The 23914-nt window shown below is 47.3% G+C and overlaps 1 protein-coding gene and 1 pseudogene across 1 annotated transcript; both read right to left on the bottom strand.

Annotated features, from left to right (window-relative positions):
* Positions 1-1069: 1069 nt before the first annotated feature.
* LOC124647471 lies at positions 1070-14916 on the bottom strand (annotated as a pseudogene).
* Positions 14917-17997: 3081 nt separating this feature from the next.
* LOC124705505 (very-long-chain aldehyde decarbonylase GL1-5) lies at positions 17998-22672 on the bottom strand. Its single transcript, XM_047237211.1, has 10 exons — positions 22526-22672; positions 22214-22437; positions 21874-22106; positions 20055-20274; positions 19512-19887; positions 19305-19412; positions 18911-19111; positions 18727-18825; positions 18452-18628; positions 17998-18371 (listed from the first exon to the last, which is right to left on the bottom strand). Exons 1-10 carry the CDS (start codon positions 22583-22585, stop codon positions 18210-18212), a joined length of 1860 nt encoding a protein of 619 aa, XP_047093167.1. The 5' UTR covers positions 22586-22672; the 3' UTR covers positions 17998-18209.
* Positions 22673-23914: the final 1242 nt, after the last annotated feature.

The raw sequence follows: 23914 nt of genomic DNA, 5'->3' as shown, positions 1-23914 counted from the left end.
AGCACCTTGTAGAGTGAAAGGTGGGCCATATATTAGTAAAGTACTACATTCTTATAGCCAACTATTGTACATGTTAGCTATATGATGATTACAAATGATATGACATCTTGTTATAGCCAACAGTTGGCTATACTATTGGAATTGCTCTTAAAGCCTTTCTTTCGCACACTTGCCACTCCTAACGGCCACCACGAGTGGTCTTCCGTGCCGGCCGCCGGAGAAGATTTCCGCCGCGCGACGGCCGCGTAGGCCCTACCATTGCGTGGCGGAGCAAGCAAGCGTGCCTCTCTAGGCCGACGTTGGTTTCCCTATTCCGGCCGACGCATGCCTCGGTAACGCCTCCCACTGCTGCCTGCCGTGTTTGCCCCTCCTCCGTGAGTATTTTCGTTCCGGGATTCCTTATTTCCTTTTATCTATTTCTATTCTATTTAGACTGCTTCATACGTTTTCTTAATCTCACTCTCAGTAGGGAGTATCCGTAGGATTCAGATGCCTACATGCTCGTATGCTCACCCTACACATCGATTACGAAATTTAGGAACGATCTGAACTGTACATGTTTCCCGTGGCAAAAATATCTTTTCATGATGAAATTCACTGACAGGAATGTGAAATGACCCATCAATAATAACTTATTAGACAGTTGGTACTGTGCGGACCTGAACTAACATTTCCCAAAAGAACATCAGTTTAGATGGATATATTGGCAAATAAATGCATAGGCACCACGGTATCAAGTAATCAAAACATAGTTTCGTGTCTATAAGATTCCTGAAGTTTCAGCAGAGATTTTCAGAAGTTACCATAGTCTTCTTTTAGGAGATCATAACTTGGTTGAGCTAATAAGAAAATATAGGGCCACTGTCTGCTATCCTGTATTTACATGTTTCTGTATGGTTATGATCAAGTTAAACCGTATGAAAACTACACATTTGTAGAATGCACAAGAATGGCCAATGATTGTTTGTTTGTCAACTTACATTATCGATGGAATAAATAGTAGGACAGAATTCCTTCACTGTCGTTCTCTGATCATATAAGATGAAGTGTAATAAATAGCCAACTTTCTTGTCTCAAACTACTAAAGCAGTACATTTGTGCCGTCCAATATAATGTCTGTTTCCCCACATAAAATTCTTTAATCATGGCATAGCTATCTACAAATTATTCCACTGACTTGCAATCGACCCATCAAACTTGAGCAACAGGGTGGAAACCATGCATCATTGCTGCAGACCATACTCTCTCCATGTCTAGCACTGTCTCTCCGCACTCGTCTTCAGTCCATCCTTCCAACGCATGAACAATTCCAGCAATGCGCCATGCGCTCATCACCCTCCTTGGCAGCCAATTCTGAAAACAACCCAAATCATTAAGTAGAAAAATCATGTACTGAAGTTATTCCACAGTTACAGTTCAGCGCGACGACCAAGTTACCTCGCACGAGTGCACGTTTTGCATTTCTTTAGGTACACTCATTGCAGGAGTCATCGAATAGGTGCAACAGTCCTTCCGTTGCATTCTGGGCGGGAACTGCGAGTATGGGATAAATTGTGTTCCTTTCTGTGCCCTGGAGTGTTCAGTAGCATCCAGACCTTCTCCAATTAGCCACACCTGGAAAATTTGGGGACAACTAGTGATGTGGTTTGTTAATTAGGAATTTTGCTATCTTATATGGTGCAACCTATTAATCTCTTAGGAGAACAGTTTATCTTTTCTTCTCCTCATCTCTGCAGTGCCAGTCGTTGATATTAAAAGATTGCTGGTTGCATTTTCTGGTATATAGTCCTTCAGGATATCGTAATCCTGATTGTTTATCATTGTGACCTGCCCAAGATGAGTTGCTTGTTACATTTTAGAACAAAAAATCATTTGTATTGATTGAAGTGGAGGTAGATAATATATGGGTATTTGGTTATTACTTCGACATTTTTCTTGCACAACGCTGAAGCAACAGTACAAGCCACCTTTGTAACCTTTCCTGCAAGGATAAATTTATTTGTGCCCTGGGGAATACTGTTGATAACCACTGCAGCAGCTAAGCTGGTGACATCCACAAGTCTTACCCCCAATTTTGGGTATTTCTGAAGATAAAGTTCCCCACTTCCATTGAGGCTATGTGCCTGATGTTGAAGATATTGTTGTCAGCTACAACTTGTACTATGCGAGAGGCCATTTTCTATTTTTGTACTTTTCATCTACATGACAACCTTTTCCTTTTGCAGAAGTATACATGGGGACTTCAGTTTGATATTACATATGGTCATAGTTATCATTTGAACTACATAAGGTCTCTTTCAAGTTTTCAACTTCTATGCTTTGAACAATGAAAGAAATGGCGTACCTGGTTCAGGAGTCCAAGGCTAACAACTTTAGCTCCTTTCTTATCAGCTTCATATATTGCCTTCTCAATCAGGTAATTGATTGCTTCCTTCTGCTGGTTCAGTCCATACTGCAGAATGAAAAATGTTACTATTAATTTTCACAGTAAATGTACTAACTTTCTTGAAATCAATTCAAACATGATTCTTACATTGAAACTGTATCTTGGTATAGCCCATGACTGCATCCTGAGTTTCTTCATGACGTTCCTCTCAACTGTGAACCAAGAACCATACGCCCATGTCAGCACCATGAACAACCATGTCACATGCCACATGATCCGCAGTTGCCACATGGAATTGTACGGCTTGGATGCATATTGGGCGAACCCAGTCCTTATATGATAGATTGACTGCAGGCTGGTAAGATGGGTAAGGTGAACTACATCTACTGATTCGTCCTTGTTCTTGAGTGAATTCTCATGCGCTGGCTGCTCTCTTTGCCAATGATTGTCCTTCTCCTCCCTATTTCGGTACTGTTGGGTCGCCCTTGAACGCTTTAAATTTGTTTAAATATACATGTAGCAGGTTGGGAATTTGATGAACAGTTACCAATATTTAGGAGTTGGTTTCCCAAGAGCATAGTACATGTACGGGTTGGCTGGGACTAAACCATGTGATAGCTCAGCTGCTAATTAAGTAAGCATGGTAAGCGAGGGTTTGAGGGGGACATACATGTCATGGGCTCGGTGACGATGGATGCGTGGTGGTAACGTGTGTAGAGGAAGTGGTGGTGCAGCGTGCGGTGGAACCAGTAGTAGAGGAACTCGGCGGGGCCAGCATGGAGCAGCACCAACAGCACCGCACCGTCTGTCCTCCACAGCGGCAGGTGCTGCTCGCCCGGCATGTACACTGCGCCGAGGAGTAGCAGGATGGCGCTCAGGATGATCTGGTCATCCCTGCCATGCAACACACAGTAGTCATCTAAACAACCAGGAATAGGATGCCACAGAAAGCCCTTTCTTAAAATGTACCAAAAAATTGAGCATAAGAGCATCTCCAGTCGCGTCGCCAAAGCGTCCCCCAAAGAGATTTGGGGCGCGCCGGACGAAAAATGCGTTCCAGCCGCGTCCCCCAAAGCCCTTTTTTGTCCGGCGCGCCCCTATACGGTGTCCGGCGCCCCGAGCCCGTCCCCGTCCCACAGGGGACGCTCCGGGGACGCCGGACACAACGAAAGCGAGGCGGGCTCCCACATGTCGGCGACTATTTGCATAAACCGTTGGTTTGCGCCTTTTTCTCGTCGCTCCTTCCTTCCCGCGCCTCCCACCCCACCGCCGCCGCCGGATTTCCCGGCCGTTTGGGCGTCCGATCTCTGCCGAGAGTCGGCACCGTTGTCGTGCCCGGGGCTCCCGCCGGTCGTGCCGCCGCCTCGCGTCGCCGCGCGCGTCCCGGAACGCGCCGTCAAATCCGCCCCACCTCCGCGCACGGAAGGTGCTCGACGACTTGCCAGGTAGGCGCGATTGGCCGCTGTTTGTTGCGTCGTCTGCCTCGGCGCAATTTTAACCATTGATTTTGCTTTAGCCATGGACAGCGACGATGAGATGGTTGCCTTGCTGCTGGAGGACGAGCAAGCGTTCAACGACGACCTGCGGGAGCATTTGCTGATCATCGCGTCCCTCCAGGACATGCTTGACACTGAGGCGGAGAAGAGGAAGAGGCTGCGCCGCGGAGGATCAAGGCCGGGAAGAAGGAAGTCGAAGCCCCGGCAGAGGATGGAGGGGCATGCCATGCTGCACAACGACTACTTCGCCGACGGGGCAACACATGCCGACAATAGCAAGGGCCTGTTCATGAATATCCTCCACGGCGTTCGAGAGTTCGACCCCTACTTCAAACTCAAGTTCGACGCTGTAGGCGTTCTCGGGTTCTCGTCCATTCAGAAGTGCACCGCCGCCATGAGGATGCTTGCATACGGAGCATCTGCCGATACACAGGACGACTACCTTCGCATGAGTGAGTCTACTGCCATTGAGTGCATGTACAAGTTTTGCCGAGCTGTGGTGGGAAAGTTTGGCAAATACTACTTGAGAGGGCCAACTCGAGGAAGAGACTGCAAGGATCATGGCACAAAATGCTGCCGAGGATTTCTGGAATGCTTGGAAGCATCGATTGCATGCACTGGGCATGGAAGAACTGCCCGTTTGCTTGGTAAGGTATATACAAAGGGCGTCATGGATATTGCAGTGTGGTGCTTGAAGCTGTGGCAGATTATGACCTGTGGATTTGACATTCTTTCTTTGGCATGGCGGGATCACACAATGACATCAACGTGTTGCAGCGGTCTCCGGTGTCCAGCAGACTAGTGGAAGGGCATGCTCCACCATGCAACTATGAGATCAATGGCCACCAATATACCAAAGGCTATTATCTAGCCGATGGTATATATCCAAAATGGGCCACTTTTGTCAAAACAATCTCGAATCCATCAGGTCTGAAGAATTCTCACTTTGCTACACGACAGGAGGCTTGCAGGAAGGATGTCGAGCGGGCATTTGGTGTGCTTCAAGCATAATTTGCCATTGTCCGGTACCTGCTCTAAGCTGGTCTCACGACCAAATGTGGGAGGTGATGCAGGCTTGTGTGATCATGCACAACATGATCATCGAGGATGACCGCAAGAATCATGTTAGGTCACATGTTGGTCCCTATGAGTGTCAAGGCCCTCTCGCGGAGGTTGATCATGAGTTGCCTGCAGATTTTGCTGATTTTCTCGCCATGCACGCGAGATCCGTGACAGCAATGTGCATGAGCAACTTCAAGCTGATCTCGTTGAGCATTTGTGGAGGATCAAAGGAAATACCGTGGCACCTTGATGTAGCATCTAGCCCTATTTATTATATTTGATTACTTGTTTTATTGTTTGTTGTAATTTAATTTGAAAACAATCCTCGCAAACATTTTTATTCCTATGCTACATTTGATATAAATGGTTTATGTGTTAAAAAAATTATTTTAAATGTTTGGGGGCGGCGTTTGGGGGACGCGGCTGGGGAGCGACGTCCCCCAAACGTGGCACGAACAAACCACGTCCCCCAAACGCTCAATCCGGCGCGGTTTGAGGGACGCTTTGGGGGACGCGGCTGGAGATGCTCTAAAACTGCAAAATGTGGTGTATACATGCAGTGGCCGAGCTACGAAGAAAATTATGGGCGGGCCAGCTAGAAAAAAAGCATAGAAAATTTGTTTTCAAACATACCACTTTACTAAACATAAGTGCATTGGTTACAGATCAGCCGATACGTACATATATACTACTAGCACATTGCCCGTGCTTCTACGGTACGACAACAATAAAACTTGTAGCGACATTCCCTAATTATTTAGACGATATAAGAATTGAAGGCTTCATATGATTTGTAGCGACATTCCCTAATTATTTACGTGATATAAGAATTGAAGGCTTCATAAGACTTGTAGCAACATTCCCTAATTATTTACATGTGATTACAATGCGTATCTAGGATGGTGGGCTGAATTATGCCAGTGTAATGTAGATATAAGGGCATCTCCGATGCAAATGGATACTGAGCGATCGTTTGCGTTTGCGCGGGCCAAAAATACGAACACGCTTTAGTGGGACGATGCATAGTGATTAGGCCGTCCGCAGCGATGCAAACGCGGCGCATATTCGCGTCTGCGATGCGTCGCGGTGGATGCTGCGACGCCGCAAGTGACCGCTCGCTTTTCCACCGGTCCCGCCTGGCAGCGAGCCTATATCGAGGGCATTGCTTCCGCGTCTGCGCCACAGCCTTCGCCATCAATGTCACCGCTGCCTCTTCTGCGCGCGCACTGCCGGACGGCGGCTGGGCTTCTACACCGCCTTCAATAGCATCGTGTCCCACGCGCGGCCGGCCTTAAAAGTCGACCGACAGCGTTCCTGGCATCGACCATAGCACGGACACCTCCACTCCTACCACCGCCGCGCGCCGCCGCAACACCATGTGGAAGAAGAAGAACGTTTCCGATGCGTCCGACAGCGGCACCAAGAAGGCAGAGCGGACGCACAGGGTGCCGCTGCCCGCCAACGTGGCGCGGCTCATGCACTCGAACTGGACGCCGTGCGACAGCTGGGGGATGTGCACATGCCTAGAGGCTGGCGGCTGAGCTACCTCCGGGTGCCCGTCCCGCCCGTGCCTGCGCGCGAGCCATATAGGAGCGCCGAGATCCCGGCGGTACCAGCCACCGGACCTCCGTGCCGATCCCGCCTACGCCATCGACTCCGACACCTGGCGCACCTGGCGTGAGACCGAGAAGGATCCGAGGGGGAGGGCGGGCTTCCTCGGTGACAGAGACTTCCCGTTTGACCATCCATCGCGTCGAACACAGCAGCCGCCCGCGCCTGACGACGACGAGGACTACATCGAGGCTGGCCTACCACAACAAGGAGGCCAAAGACGACAGCGACGACTACGTCGCTTGCATTTTCCAGGAATGGCAGTTGGCCATGACCGAGGGCCGGGAGTTCGAGTACCCGAAGACGATGACGGACGACGAGATCGCGAGGCTCGACATCCTTGTCTCGGAGATGGCACGACCGGTGCAGCCGCCGCTGCCCCGGTACGCCACCCGCATCATGCCGCCGGGCCTCACGGAGGAAGAGGCCCTACGACCGGCGTTCGAGGACTCGGCTACGCAACCGGTTCAACCGCCGCCTCCACCTCCGCCATACAACCCATGGGGGCCTCCACCTCCACCACTTGTGTGGGCTGCTCAACCTCCACCACCATAGTGGGCTGCTCTAGTTCCACCACCGGCCTGGGCTGCTCGACCTCCACCACCACCACCGGCACCAGCGTATGTTCCGCCGCTTCCCAACTGGCCGTGGCCGGTACCGGAGTTGGTCGTGATCGACGCGACGACGAGAACCAGTAGGTGCAGACGTTCTTAGGGTTTTTATTTTCCTTTCTTTTACTATGTAAATTATATTTTTATGTTTAAAAAATATAAAAACCGAAAAATGCGTCGTACCACTGGAGCCACCCGACGCAAAGCAAACGGACGCGTCGTCAATTTCGACCATTTAAACCGACGCAAATGGATGCGCGCGGATATTTTCGGCGTTCGAAATGCTGCGTCTTCGTTGGAGATGCCCTAAGTCTAAACGGGGTTGACTTCATGTACCTGTTACCGTTGTTATCTTTTCTCGCTACGCAGCGGTCTCTGTAGTGGCTGCTGCACGGACGCGGTAGAGATGATGATCGGTTCATGCGCCAGCCTCCTAGCTCGACTATAGCGATCTCGGGGCCGTGGCCGACCCCTCCTCGTTCTTTCTCATCTTCTCAGATGTTCTACCCATTTTGACCCCCTTCTCCGCCGCAGGTAGCTGTCGCCGGCGGCCCTCCGGTCATCTTTCGGCGCCAACTTTGCCAGATCTTGCATCACTGTGAGGTTATCCTTCTAGCGAACCCTCGCCCGCGTCCCGGTTCTCCAGAAGTCACCAACGCCGTAGTTGACCTGAGCTTCTTCCGCCAGCTCCGCTCTTCTTCTACTTCAACTTAGCTGGGCTGCTTTAGCGGCTATTATTTTACAACAAAAATTGAACGTTCGAGATTGCACAGGTAAAAGAATTAGGACCATGAATCATCTCGTTGATAACATGTGCAATGGCCCCACGCGGTTCTCTAGTGAGAGAAACAGAGAGATGGGAGAGAGAGGAGATGCGCATCCTGTGAGCACGGGCTAGACGGTGAAACGAATTGGAACGATGGCGGGCGCCCGTGCAGCGAATGGAAAAGCAGGGAGGAGGTGGGGATCCAGGGCGTCCCGCACCGCCGGGAAGCAAGGCGGCCGCACGGGAGTCTCCAGGCGGCGCGTGACACAGCGGGCACCACAGTTTTCCTGCATCGCGTGGTTCAGCCAGACGGAAGCCGCGTGCGTGCGTTGTAGGAGTATTCACGTTTTTTTTTTATAGCGAACACGCAAAGACTTGCGTTTCGATGCATTGATAGGTAGAAAAAGGTTATATGTACATGTCCACAAAGGAACCAACACCCCGCACTACAACTCGACCCAAGAAAGGAGACCTAGTCTAGGGGAGGATCTGGCGGACACCCCGGGCTCCTGCGCTAGCCCACTGTTGCGCCTCGGTCTTGATGTCGTTGAGCAGAGAAGGCACCGAAGGTTGCGCGTTGTCAAAGATCGCAGCATTCCGGTGCTTCCAGATCCACCACGCCGTGAGCATGATTATCGACGAAGTACCCTTGCGCAACTGGCGGGGAGCGGTCCGTACCACTTGCGACCACCACTCCACGAAGTCCCCTTCCGAAGCCGGAGGCCCCGAGGTGGATCGGATCCACGAGAGGACCTCGAACCAGATCGTCCTGGAGAATGAGCATCCAGTGAGTAGATGCGTCATAGTCTCCTCGGATTGGTCACACAGCGGGCATCTGGGTGCATGTGGTAGACCACGACGCGCCAGCCTCTCACCCGTCCAACATCTGTCCAGATAGGCCAGCCATATAAAGAATTTCACCCTAGGAGGCGCCCAAGACCTCCAGTTCAACTCCCATGATGCTGAGGTGATCCCCCCTGGAAGAGGACCTCATAGCAAGAATGAGAAGTATACTGGCCGTCCGTCGTCCACAACCAGGTCAACGTGTCTTGCTCCCCCGAAAGCTGGACCTCCCTCAGTCTGACCCAAAGTTGCACATATTGCCATAGAGCAAGGGGACTCGGTGCTCCAGCTATGTCGGGAATCCAAGTGCGGTCAACCAGTGCTTGACGCACCGTACGCACCCTTCTGCGCCGTTTAGGAACCAACGCGAACACCTCTGGCGCCATCTCCTTGATGGACTTGCCGTCCAGCCAACGGTCCTCCCAGAAGAGGGCGGACTCTCCGTTTCCCACCACCATCGAGGTGGAGGCCGCAAAGATGTCCAGCTCCGCCTTTGAGAACTGCATGTCGAGCCCGCGCCATGGTCGCCGGGGGTCCGTGCGCATCCTCCACAGCCAACGTACCCTAAGGCTTATGGCCATCCGTGCAAGGTCGGGGATCCCCAACCCCCTAGGTTAAGCGGCCGGCACACCCTTGCCCAATTCACGTGGCAGTGACCTCCATTTGCCTCTGCCCGGCCCACCCAGAGGAACCCTCGCAGGATCTTGTTGATATGCTTGAGGGTCTTTTTGTTCAAGGCCAGAACCATTAGCTGGTGCAGCGGGATTGCCGCGAGCACAGCTCGAATCAGCGCCAAACGTCCGGCTTGCGGCATCATGGATGCCCGCCATGTTGGCAATTTGTCAGCCAGCCTATCCAACAGCGGCTGGAAGGTCTCGGCCGACAGACGCCTAACTGATAGGGGAATACCCAGGTACTTCACCGGGAAGGGCGCTAGCTGGCACTCCATGTGCTCTGCAGCAGCCACAGCAACCTCATCCGAACATGCAATAGGGGACACCGAACACTTAGCGAAGTTGGTGCGTAGGCCAGAAGCCTGTCCGAAAAAGCTCCAGGATACCGCGGACCGCACCCAGCTCTGCCTCGTCCGGGTGACAGAAGATCACCACATCATCCGCGTATAGCGACACGGAGGTCACCAGTTCCCGCCGCGCCAACCGTCGCAGCATACCCAGCTCGGCTGCCTTGGCGAGCACCTTGTTGAGCGAGTTCATCACTAGGACAAACAGCGATGGTGACAGGGGGTCTCAGTCCCCTCCGATGCCAGATCGGGGGGCCTGGCTCGCCATTGAGCATCACCCGAGTACTGGCCGTGGCTAGTAGTAGAGAGACAATCTCTCGGAACCTCGGCCCAAACCCCAACTTCTGGAGAACCTCCATGAGGAAACCCCAGGATACTGAGTCGAAGGCCCGAGCAATGTCCAACTTCAGCATCACCCTCGGCTCTTTCCCTCTATGCAGGAAACGAGCTGTCTGAACCAACATGAAGTTGTCGTGGATGCACCTTTTGCGAATGAAGGCGCATTGGTTGCGATCCACCAGCGACTCCATCCGTGGTGCCAGCATAGTAGCCAAAATTTTCGCCACCAGCTTGGCAAAGATGTGAATTAGACTTATCGGCCTATAATCACCTAGCGCCATGGCATCCGGGCGCTTGGGCAGCAGGACCAAGAGGGCCTGGTTAAGGCCTTGGAGTCCGTGCCCACACATCGTGTAAAGCTTGCCAAAGGCCGCCATGAAGTCAGCTTTGACCACCCCCCAACATTTCTGAAGGAACTCTGCCGTGAACCTATCGGGGCCAGGAGCCTTGCCCGGTGGCAAGTGTCTGATCACATCCCAAACCTCCTCCTCGGTGAACGCTATCTCGAGCTCGGAGAGGTCCTCTGGTGTGGTACCCAGGAAGTCCAAATCCAGCGAGTACGCCCTAGCCACCGAAGTGCCCAGCAGGCCCTCGAAGTGCGCAAAGGTAGCTTCAGCCATGGCCGCGTGGTCGGAGACAACGACATCATCCACCCTTAAGCTATGGATCACATTCTTCTGGCCTGTAGGCCGCATGCTGGTGGAAGAAGGCCGTGTTGGCGTCCCCCTCCCTCAACCATGCTAACTTTGCCCGCTGGCGAGCCATCGTCCGCTCAAGCGATGCCAGCCCCAAGTAGGTTTGCTTGAGGTGCGCCCGGAGTCGTCGCTCATCGGGGGTGAGCAGTCGGGATTCCATGGCAATGTCCAACCTCAGCACCACCTCCCGCGCTATCATAAGCTGCAGTATCACGTTTTTCTCTATATCAGTTTTTTTCTTCCCCGCTACCCGCTAATCACGGTTTTTCCTATCGCTGTTTTTTCCTTCCGCGAGACCTACGGCCGAGACGTACGACCTACCGGTCTCATTGCAATTTACTAGTTAAGATAGTTAAGATTAGTGCAAACAAAACAAGCTACCAAAAGATGCTACCTAAGGAGCTAGACCAGAGATGTTCAGGCATACATACTTATACTACAAGTCAGCTTTCCGATCTTTTTTGCCACTAAAATCTGCAATGATTTCTTCGTAGTTGTATGTCTCCAAAATTTCACCCTCTATGTTGACTAACAGATTGTTGGCAAGATAATCATCCTCCATTTTATTGCGCAGCCTCGTTTTAATGATTTTCATACTAGAAAATGCACGTTCCGCACTTGCCCTAGAAACCGGATGAGTAATGAGCAACCGGAGCAACCTTTCAATCAGATTGTACATAGTATGTCTTCCTGTCTCCACAAGGCATCGACAAAGATCAATTAATGTTGATATATTTTTTAACTCTTCATCTTTGGAAGCATCCACAACAAAATGGTTTAGTTGTTGTTGTAATGCATACACATCTTTGGGGAAATCTGCTGGGTAATACTTCTTCACCATCTCACATATATCAGTAGCTTTGAATCCTTTGAATTTGTTTCTAGGAATCAAAGTGGCACTAGTAGATAGAAGATCCATTACCTTCTCATTGAACCTTCGGTTTAACTCAAATAGTTGAGTGTCCAGTGTTGCATAGAAAATTCTCCCAAGTGATCCATCGGCAGCCATATCTTGGATAACAGAATAAACAACACCAAACATCTTCATAAGGCTGTAAACTGCAGCAAAATGAGAACCCCACCTTGTGTCTCCCGGTCTCTTAAGTGCACGGATTTGATTTGCCCCTTGACCCGTCTCAATGCTAGCATTAGATATGCCATTTTCTAGTTCAACTACTTGGGTGTGATGAAGCTCATCATGACGCTTTGAAGATGAATCAACAGTGTTTATGACAAAGATCAATTTCTGAAGTGTCAAAGACTTTGTGTTCACCACATGTACCAAGTCAAAGAATCTCTCTTGCAAAATACCACCTTTATCAACAAATCTAAGAACCAATGCCATTTGCTCTCTCTTTGCAACATCACATGTTTCATCTACTAAAATAGAGAATTTAGAATCCCCAATTTCATCACGGATATGCCTCCTGATTTTGCTAGCAAACATACCCAAGAGCTCCTTTTGAATCTCAGGTGATGTGTATTTCGCATTGTATGGAGCATTGCCCCCCACAACTTTGGCAATGTCAGGGTTGAATTCAGCAAGAAGGTCTCTCATTTCAAGAAAGTTTCCTTTATTTTTGGATTGAGGCGTCTCATCATGCCCTCTAAAAGCACAAGCTTGCAATGCAAGCCATTTGACAGTGGCAATTGAGACTCTTAGCCGCAAACGGTTTCTTTCAACCTTCTCCTTGTCCTTTGCCGCTGTAACATTTTCTATGTGACATGGTTGATGCATCAAGTCGCGACAATTGGTGGCTGCATTGTTGTGTGGAGTGCATGGTCCAGAACCTATGTGAGTCAAGAATGCACAATGTTTCCCACAATTAACCCTCTTCCAACTATTAAATCCATCCACTGTGAAGACATGAGAACCACCTCGTGTGTTTTCCTTATTGCTGGACACAAAGCAAAAGAGGCAATATGCAGACTGTTTGTCCTCCGAGTATTCCAACCATGATGGAAAGAGACCAATCCAACTATACTGGAAGCGACGTCGATGCCCTTGTTCACCTGAAAGCTTGTAATTTTGAAGGTGGGGTTGCATAGGGCCTAGCGACAAATATGCTCTCCTCACAATATCTCTTTGCTCCGGTGGATATTGCCAGATTTGAGGGCGCAATCCAGGGTCTTGCTGTAAGAACTCGACACCTCGAAAAGTAACAGGTTCATTTGATTGTCCTTCGGCATGGTGGTTGTGTTGTTGTTCTTCCAATTCAAGCAAAAGCAAGGGCAAACAATCAGATGCTGGTGTTGGAGGATCTTCGTCAACTTCATCTCGTTTTCTTTTCAAAACAATATCAATTCTTATCTGAGTTGCCTTTCCCATGAATGTTGAATTTTGTAAAGCTGAAAATAAATTCAGAGAACAGTGGTTACAGGCTTGACCTTTGGGCCATTTTGATCAGAGCAAAATCGCTGGTTACAGAATACAGAGATCAACATTTTGGCCATTTGGGGAAAAGTACTAGTACAGAGAAATTAAGGGCTGGACCTTGATTCAATACAATACGACTATACAAGGTTACAGGCTTGACTCCATACCTGGTCGCGGTGACGGGTCTGGCTGCTGGACCTCCGGCGCCGGCGGTCCGGCCAGCACCGTGTGTGTGCAGCGTGCGGCTGGGCCGTCCCTGGCTGCGGGAGGCGGTCCCTGGCTGCGGGAAGGGGCGAAGAGGTCCGGCGCTGGTGCTGCTGTGCTGCCTAGCTCCGCCTCCCCTCTTTCTCCCCGTTTTCCCCTTCCGATTTCCCCAGCCTAGCTCCGCCCAGGCGCCTCCATTATTTCGGTCGTGGTCGAGTGAGTCATCGAGGCAGTTGGGCTGGACAACGAGTACTAGTTGATTTTTTTTTGGCCAAAAACCTGGGCGGGCCATGGCCCGGTTCGGCCCCTTCATAGCTCCGCCAGTGTATACATGACCCTATATTTTTGTAACAAAAAAAAGGAAAAAAATGGTTCAACTTGAATAGGGATTCATGTTTCAAGCCCGTGGCTTCCTAGCTTAATTTTGTGCAATCTATTTGTCATAATTTTGGCATCGTGTAACGCGATGCCTGTCTATGATATTTATCAAAATAGTTTTTTCACAACTTTTTCAATAGGAAAGTAAATTGCATTTTACTCACTTGTTGTGCATCTTCTTAGGCCTTGTTTGGCAAAAGTGTTTTACAAAGTATTTGAGAGTATTTTTTGGAGGGGATTGGGTGAAAACACCCCTATCACCAAAAACACTTTGTTACACCAAAATTCCCTCACTCGTCAATACTCTTCATTGATTTTCTATTTGGAAGGCAGGGATACGAACTTGAATTTCAGCAGACTTTTTTTCACAGTTCAGACAAGTTACGAAGTGAAATCTCTTCGACTTAGAAGTTTATGCTCCAAGAGCAATCACTAGTACTTGATACATTCAGAAATCAAAGTTGACAAAGAATCAGCTAAACAAAGAAACAATTTTCGAGTACTAGTTCAAAGTGTGACTCATTCGATTGAAAAGTAGAACTCGAATCAGTACTAGCTAAGAAAGTCCAGATCAAGTACAAGATACAGTAGAATCGATTGACCATGGTTGATGGGACGGAGCAGCTAGAATCCGGCGGTGGCCTTCCAGGTTGCAGATGGGCCGGAGTGGAGGTCTTCACGGATGCAGATGGGGCGTCGCTCCGAGCGTCAGCGTCGCCAAAGCAGAAAAACGCGAGGGACCGGGAGCGTCTCGAATACACGTCAATCCGGCGTGTATCAGGGAGTTTTCTGGAGTTGAGCCCCGCGTAAACTGGCCCGCCAAACGGCCAAATCATGATTTCACGTGTAATAATATTGCGCCGGGATAATACACTGGAAACCTGGCTAATACTCCTGTATCAAACAGGGCCTTAGGGTACAAATCCACGTTTTATATTTGTATGCATACCAGTTCCGCTCTCAGTCGACCTGGTCGAATTCGATGCCTCGGTCAACAAAGAGAACGCCGCCGCCGCCGCTGCCCGGAATAATCCTATGGTTTCCCCCGGTACATGGAGGGGATTGGGGAGGGGGTACAGCCGACGCTCTTTAGGAAGGCAGGGTGGCACCCTCAGGCGTCACCGCATCGGTGCTGGACGAGCCAACATGGATTTCTCCCAAGCCCCAAAACCACTACCCCAGACAACATAACTGTCTAATATCTTCTGTCAGTGTCAACATAACTGTACTTCATTGGGTGGCGTTAGGTGTCAAATTGGTCCAAAGCCTATGATTGAACGAGAGCTCTGTGTGCTCCGTTTTGATACATATGGCTTGCTTTAGAATGTGTCCACAAAATCTTGGTTACATGGAGCCGGTAGGACCACTCCAATGCATCAACAGGGGTGGAGGTTCAGCAGGGCAACCCTGAGCAGTTGCCTGGGCTTTGCACTCAAAACTCCACTAGGCTGTGGATGTTTGCTATGACGATGTGCAGATTTTGGTAGTCTGAGGAATTTTGATTGGTATGCGTGCATTTTTTTGCTCGCAGAAAATTGAGGAAACGTTGTAATATTGCAATTTTCTTGTCATTTTTATTATTGCTATGTGACATATAATATACAACTATTCAAATATATATTGAAATGTTATACAGAAAATATTTTGAAACGATATAGACACTCGCATAGAAAGCAATTCATCACTTTGACCATCCAAACAATATTTCACATTAACCTCAATATCAAGCCTAGGTTCCAAATACCTAAACACCCAAACAGAAATATTGACATCCAATCACAATATCAATATCTTGGGATATTGATATTCAATCCAATACAGTGCCAAGCCTCCCAATGCAAACATCCAAACAGAGCCCTAAAGTTATAGCACCGTTTATGATTTATTCAGCTAATTTTTTGGGCAAAAGCTACATTAAGTGAGTAGTACTGAAACTTTGCCCATGCTAGGTGAGTCGGCTAGCTTCGCCACTGTGCGTCAAGATACATATGCCACTGTGTGTGTGTGTGTGCGCGCGCGTGTGCGTGCGTGCGCGCACAGATTGGTTTTTATTGAAAAATACATTCTCTCTCTCTTTTACGTGTGATTGTCCATGGTGGAGAGCATTGCAGATGTGCATGCCGCACTGATCCCTCAATACCCAAGAGCCCCGACACAACTGTTGGGTATGCCGCATAGGAAACTCCAATGCCCAAAGGAGACAGCCATGCCATGGAAAACTATGCATTGCCCGCATCATGCGATTTTCTACCATTTGGGTGCAACTAATTTTTATGTTTCTGTTGGGTTTCACATCTAGCCTATTCCAACTTGATTGGGACAAAAGGCTTAGTTGTTATTGTTGTTAGCCTGATATGAGATTTAAAAAATGTTTATCTTTAGAGCATGTCATAGTTTTTAAAAGTTAACTTGGTAGTGGGTACTGACTTTGACAAGTAGCTTGCCTTTTGTGATACGTCCCAAACGTTCAGAGACAAACTATTTGTGTTATTCATAGAAAAATGGTTATGAAACTGAAACAGGAAATAATAGTGCTTATACAATATCTGTTTTGAATCCTCTTTGTTATACTACACCAGGACCCCCTGGTGCCTGAACAGGGCCGGCACATTGCAGGTCTGCAGCCGCAGGCGAGTCATTCCCCTTTTTGCTGGAAGATGCTGTCAACTATACTCCTATTTTCTTTCCTCAATGTGCCGAGTATGGTATTCTATATATGTATGTGGAATTACATGTTAGAACACTGTTAATTTTCTGAGAGAAAATGTAAATATTTTACTAGCTAAAGAATATCCTTCTGCAGATAGAGAATTTACCTACGAGTGAAAGGTACCACTCAAGTAGTTAATTAGTACCCATTTAGAGGAAGTAATTAGTACCCTGTTAGAGGAAGTATGCAAGTGTAGTACTTGAAAAGCACATGCAAACCGGAAATCCACTTTGGCTCATATGTGTAGATGCACCTATTGTCAAAAAAACATATTTTAAAATGTCGAAAAATTTCAGAAAAAAAAAACTGGGGTGTACTTTCACATGTTTTATGCCTGCACACAAAGGGTCGTGAAAAAATATTAATTTATGTGGCCTGTGCAAAAAATACAATTTTTTGTGCTCTGAAAAAGTTTACTACGAGACATCTGTTTATCTTTTTTACATAGGTCACGTAAAATGTTTTTTTCCTGCAAAACTTTTGTGCTCTAACATAGGATGTCCGGATGCACACCGAAGAATTTTATTTGATTTTTTTGACATTTTGAAATTGAATTAAAATTTGTTTTTCTTAATAGGTGTAGATACACCTATGAGCCAAAACGCCATGTCACATGCAAACCTGTAATTGTGTACTAGCATGTCATAAACACAGCTCCTATCAGCAATAAATAAACACACCAGGCAGTTAGATGTTACTAGCATGGCATAAACACGCCAACCAGTCCCCATATATTCCCCTCTATAAGCTCAGCATGAAAGTATATTTATGAAATCCAATAAAATGCCCCGTAAAAGAATGAAGAAAATGATGTACTTTGGGAGATAAATTCACATGTATACTATTTTTTAGTAGTCTCTAATCAAAATATGTTTATAAACATACTGGTGGCTCAACTCGCAAAAGTTCATTTTGGATTTGCTCAATTTTTTTTAAAAATGATTCTTAACCGGAGGAAGGAGCAACTAGCACAGAAGGCTAGCTTTATCTTTTAGAATCCACAGAAGACCAGCCTTTTCTCAAAAAAAAAAAAAATACACAAAATTTACAATGCAGTGCAGGCCAAAATTTTATCAATTCAGATTGACATACTGGCAAACAAAGTGCATAACAGATACTATTATGCTCAGCATTGTGAGACAGTTTGAACAGAAGTACAGAACTGGAAAGTCCTTCATTCAATAATCCATACGACAGTGATAACTGCTAGCATCGCCCAACCTTATACGTATATTCCCAAAGAGCTTGACGGGGAATTACTTGTTTTCTGTCGGTAGAGCAACATAAATTGGTCAAGCTTTCTTAATCTTTGCATCCCTCAGGTATGGCAGGGGTTGACGTTGGTTTGTTGAACCACATGAAACCACATACCTCTACTTAACTGTTGATTGTGATTAACTTGTACTGCACATTAGTTTTAAGTCAATGTAAACACTGACCAACCCCCATTCTTGTTTTTTGTTTAATTGCATTCTTGATGCAAGGACAGATAGCGATAGAAATAGATCAAACCAAGTCATGGACTCATTATCATAGGAGTGAATAGCGCGATAACAGCTAACCAAGTAACTTTGGTATATCAAAGTACATAATTATAGGCTATACTTCTGCTAGCCAATGTGTCTGCTTCTTCTTCCTTAGCATGGATTCATCGAGCATATCGTATCTATATCTGCATACTGTTTATTCCGTTGGCCTGCAACCAGAGCTTCAAGCTTCAGCAACGGGGCAGAACCCGTGCAGAATCGCAGCAGACCAAACTTTGTCCATGTCTAGCACCATGTCTCCGCACTCATGCTCGTTCCATCCCTCCAATGCATGAACAATTCCAGCGATGCGCCACGCACTCATCACCCTCCTTGGCAGCCAGTTCTGAAATGTTTTTTTATTAGCTTAATAAGATCATGTAGTGCAGTTCTTGAAGAGTTGCAGTTAAGTAGAGCCTTAATTACCTCGCACGAATGAACATTCTGCAGTGTTTTAGGTACGCTCATTGCTGGGGTTGTTGAGTAGGCGCAACAGTCCTTCCGTACCGTTCTTGGTGGGAACTGTGAGTATGGGATAAACCGTGTTCCTTTCGGTGCTCTGAACTGTTCAGCAGCATCTAAACCTTCTCCAATTACCCATACCTGCAAAATTCGACCAGGCATTCCATTTAACTGATAATGCATGATTTGTAGTTATACGATGTCCCCCCCTACTCGGAACTGAACAATTATCTTCTTACATTTGCAGTGCCAGTTTTTGATAATAAAAGATTATCAGCTGCATCTTCTGGTATTTTGGGCTTGAGGAAATGATAGTCTTGCTTGTTTGTCATTATGATCTGCACAAGAGGAGTTGCTTTTTAGTATAAAAACCATCAGCTCTCCATGTGATCAAAATGAGACAGATCTCTATTTAGACCTGACCTTGATATTTTTCTTGCACAATGCTGCAGCCACTGCCCGGGCCATCTTCGAAATATTTCCTGCAAGAACAACTTGATCTGTGCCTTTGGGGATACTATTGACAACCACTGCGGCAGCTAGGCTGGTGCCATCCACCAGTCTCACCCCCAACTTTGGGTACTTTTGCAGATAAAGTTCCCCACTTCCATTGAGGCTCTGGGCCTGTTGGGTTAAAGATATCAAATTGTAGTGAGCGAGTATTATTTGAGCGGTGATATCTGTTATAGAAGTCTCTAGGTTTTGCCTACAAAGACGTAGTTTTAGCAGCAGAAGCTATAGTGCATCAGTATTTTTTAATCATGAGCATATGAATTGATGATGAATGATAGTTTGAACAGCTGAAGAAATAATTTACCTGATTCAGGAGTCCAAGACTAACAACTTTGGCTCCTTTCTTGTCAGCTTCACATATCGCCTTTACAATCAAGCTATTGATTGCTTCCTTCTCCCAGTTCAACCCATACTGCACAAACGGAAAGGTTAGTTCATTGTTAGTTATAATTGATATAATTCATATCTCCAGTGCATCTAACCATGTCTTTTGATCTAACAAAATTCTTACATGGAAATTGTATCTTGGTATGGCCCATGACTGGATCCTGAGTTTCTTCATGACATTCCTCTCAACAGTGAACCAAGAGCCATACACCCACGTGAGGACCATGGATAGCCACGAAAGAGGCCACATGATGCGCATGTACCACATGGAGGCGTACGGCTTGGATGCGTACTCGGCGAACCCAGGCCTCATGTGGTAGATGGACTGCAGGCTGGTAAGATGGGTAAGGTGAACCACATCTACCGATTCGTCCTTGTTCTTGAGTGAATTCTCGTGCAGCTTGTCCGATGACTTGTCCATCGTGTTGTATATGTAGTCGTAGAAGGGCATGAAAAGAGAGTAGTTTGTCCGGAACTGGGTGTGGTGAAGAGAATGAAACCTAATGCATGGTCAAAGTTCAGATCACACACAGCGAGAAACAGACATAATCATGGACTCATGGTGAAAAAGTAGTTAAGTAGTATAAAACAATTCGACGTCGTCTTCCCTTGGTTAGAAAAGAATGCTACTGTAAGTTGTGTGATGGGTGTATATGAAAATACTTACGATGGTGTGTACATGATATACTTGAGAGGCGGGAACCATCTGAAGAGCCAGGTGGGCACCAACTCGAAGTTGCAGTGGCCCATGTTGTTCATGACATCGATGTAGAGCATGTAGAGCTCAAATGTCATGATTGAAGCAGTTCCTGTCAAGGCGCAGGCGATAAGCGGGATCGAGAAGAGCAGTTCATAGGCCATGAGCTCCGCAAATGGATGGATGACAGCTGCACGAACATAACGAGATAATTAACATTTCATCTATCTGCTTAGCAAAATTAAAAGATTTTTTTTAAAAGAGCTTTAACAAAGTGGTAGTTAGATTTGTATCATCAGATCAGAAACTAGATAGTTGGCAAGGGAAGTGACAAGCTTACACTCTGTCATAACTAATAGTTGATGTCTTTATGCTTACTGTGGAGAAGACAGCAGAGTCAGGAAAGTACTGTAAGTTTTGCATCTTGGTGTATGAAAAAAGGTCAGGAAAGTACTGTAGATTTTGCACCTACTGTACTTTGTCTAGTTGATGACGTTGCGGGGCCATACAATGATGTTTTCTTGGACATGTTAGAAAATTTCTGTAATCATCTGTGTTCTTAAGATTTAAAGATAAAATCCAAGTTTTTTTTACTGCTTATTAAAATCTTTTCTTCGTGGGGAACTGCCTATGAAAATGAAGCAGAGCAGCCAAGGAATTATACAGGTTTACCCTTACCCTTATATAGACTTCTCTTTTCTGTACAACTTTTCTATATCCTTCCTACACGTGTATATTTTTTAGCCATAGCAAGACATCTGCTAAAATTCCTTGCAAGAAGAAGCCTTGTTACACATGTCGACATATCAGTAAGAATCTATAGGGGGTCCATGCGAAGGTTGTGACTTTAGCGTAGCAGGTACGTGACAGTGAAGTGCTTGGTTCTGTTTGGTCATAAAGAAAGCATGTACAATCGGGAACGTATCGACTCAGCTTTTGAATGCTCCAGCAATATGTCTCGTACGTCCTCTATGTTTCCTCATTGGTCGCTATCAGCCATCAAGAGCCCAACATTGAACATTTTGGAGTATGCATGTGCAGTTTTCTTTTGCAAACTTGTAAAATTTAGCAACCAAATTTAATTGTATTTAGCGTGGTATAAGAAATCAATAGAAATGAAGAGTGAAACATTGCTACTCGTTTTGATATTTTGTTTTCTCAGTATCTCCAAAATATTTATGTTTGACATGTTTATAGGACACTACCTTTGCAACTTCTGGAAATTTTTACAGCTACTTATCAGAGTTTATGCACACAAGGGTAGTAGTAATGGTGTTCTACGTGATGCAGGCCCAACCTGTGTGTTGGAAATGATCACAAACGAGCCTAATTAATAAAACTCACGTTTCCTGTAAAAAAAAATCGGTCGTCATTTTAATGCAGAAGCTGAGGGCACAACCTCCTTTCTGAAAAAAACACATATATAAAGCTAGTCTTTGTTTTTAATTATTGCCTGCTCGATCGTCAGACACTACCATAATGGATCCTAATTAAGCCGTTTCGATGGCCGGTCCAGATCTGAGAACTCAACGATCACATTCAAGGTGTCGTTCGTTCGAAAGGAACAGGCCATGGCCATGTCCTTTCGGAAAGACATTAAACTGGCGTCTTCAAAACCACAAGGCGATCGACCTCGATCACCGTTTTGATGCACTGTAAAAGACACGCTGCCCCAGAGCATATACAGTAGACGAACACATACGTTTGTTCGTACGCGACTGGAGTTGAATCTCATACAGGCATACAAGGAAAACGTCGAAATCACGTGATAGGAATGATGGATACGTACATGTGATGGGCTCGGTGACGATGGATGCGTGGTGGTGGGAGTGGTAGCGCGTGTAGAGGAAGTGGTGGTGGAGCGCGCGGTGGAACCAGTAGTAGAGCAGCTCCACGGGGCCGGCGTGCAGCAGCGCGATCAGCACCGCGCCGTCCGTCCGCCACAGCGGCAGGTTCTGCCCGCCGGGAAGGTGCAGGGCGCCCAGGTAGAAGAGGATCGCGCTCAGGATGATCTGGTCGTCCCTGCATGCGCACGCCAATCTTTCATCAGTCGGTCGCCGCCGTCACGCCGGCCGGCCGGTCTGCTCGAAAACCACCGGCCGGAGGTAGGAGAGGAAGCGAGAACTTACCAGTTGCGCTCGCGGTCCACCTGCTCGAACTCGATGCCGCGCTCGACAATCTGGCGCTTGCCGCGCGCGTTCTGGAGGCGGGACACGGTGATCCAGACCTGATTGTGGACCGCCCGGAGCATCATCGACGGCAGGATGATTATGTAGCCCAGGTCCGCCTCGCGCCACCCCTTGGTCGCCACCACGTGCAGGCCGTGCACCACCCATGGCGCCAGCACTAGGTACTGCATGCGGACGCGCGCATGCCGGATTATTGGTCAGTTTGAACGTCCTACACGATAGATTAGCTAGCAAGACAGCCAGGTAGCGTACCTTGAAGCTCCCAAGCCTCGCCCATGGCCACTCGGTGAACAAGCCGGGGTTCGTCGCCATGGCGTCTTGGGGACCTTGGAGCTTCTTGCTTGCTTAGCTATGTCTTCTACAGTGGCCTCTGCGTGGGTAGTTCCATCAATTTATAGACTCGGCTGGTGAGTGGTGAGTGGTGAGGGGCGTGAGTGTGCCTATATATATGCCTGGGGCATGCCGTCTAATTAAAACACAATAATGTCATTTCCAGCTACGGCAAAAACAAAAACTCTTTTAAAGAGGAACAATAATTTGGCCTTTGCACCAGGGTTCGATGCACATGATTAACTAAGTTATTTCACGAGCTGAGTCCATGGAGCGACAAAGAAGGACAAACTAGCATGGCTATGAGAAAGAAATGACAACAAATACCTGTGAGTGAGGCTGTGAAACTGCTGAAGTGGCGGCCGACCCAACAAGGGAAGGTCAAACTGAAGTCTCCTGTTTGAAGAAGGTTCCAGAATTTCATTTGCGTTTCCAAAACTTCTTTTGTACAGCATTAGGCCAAAAAAATTATCTTGGTTCCGTAGTATAGCCAGGCCTACAGGTATACAGCAAGAGATAGAAACCAATTTTCTACATCATGGTGCATGCAGTAGAAAAAGATTGCAAAGTTTCTACATTCTAATACCAGTAACCTAAATTGTAAGGTGGGTCTGAAGCTAGATAGTCTGATCTAAATTCTAATACCAGCAACCTAAATTGTAGGGTGGGTTTGAAGCTAGATATTCTGATCCTGAAAGATTGAAGAAAACCATCTGCGAGTGGAGATTTTTTTGGCTCTCGGTCATCAGTGACCCAGTTTTTTAAAAAAATCGAAAGTCACATTTACGAGATTTTAAAACATATTTTCAAAATTATGTCTGTAGCAAATGTTATCACACAGACGTGTAAAATATCAGTTTCAAATACTTCACAATCTAAGCTACACAAAAATAACAAGACTTGTGGATCTGAGATGCATACTTTCAAATCTCCAATTTTTTTCAGATTTTATGATGCCTACAGGAGGAGAGCCAGGTGAGTTACTGCCACGTACTGTAGAGCTTCAGTACGCATGCATTGCATTTGCAGGGTGATCCCGGTGTATTTCAATTTTCCCTGCACCCCTGGACTGGACTATTGAGATCCGACACGAGGGGAACTCCATGCTCGAAGTCTCCAGCTCCCAACAACCAGCTAGGCGCCTCCAAGTCCAAAGGCGATCTGGGTTCACGAGCCCATGATAGGAGGAGAAAGACAATTGCATGTTGTGCCCCGGCGCGTACGTCGCTGCCGATCTGCCGTCGCGCCATAGCCAAATGCTTGTGGGGACGAACATGACCGGTCGCTGATCGATCGAGTACATATATGCAA

Source organism: Lolium rigidum, chromosome 4 (assembly GCF_022539505.1).
Source record: "Lolium rigidum isolate FL_2022 chromosome 4, APGP_CSIRO_Lrig_0.1, whole genome shotgun sequence".
Classification (NCBI taxonomy): domain Eukaryota; kingdom Viridiplantae; phylum Streptophyta; class Magnoliopsida; order Poales; family Poaceae; genus Lolium; species Lolium rigidum.
The sequence above is the reverse complement of the archived record's forward strand: the minus strand, read 5'-3'. Positions and strand labels throughout refer to the sequence as shown.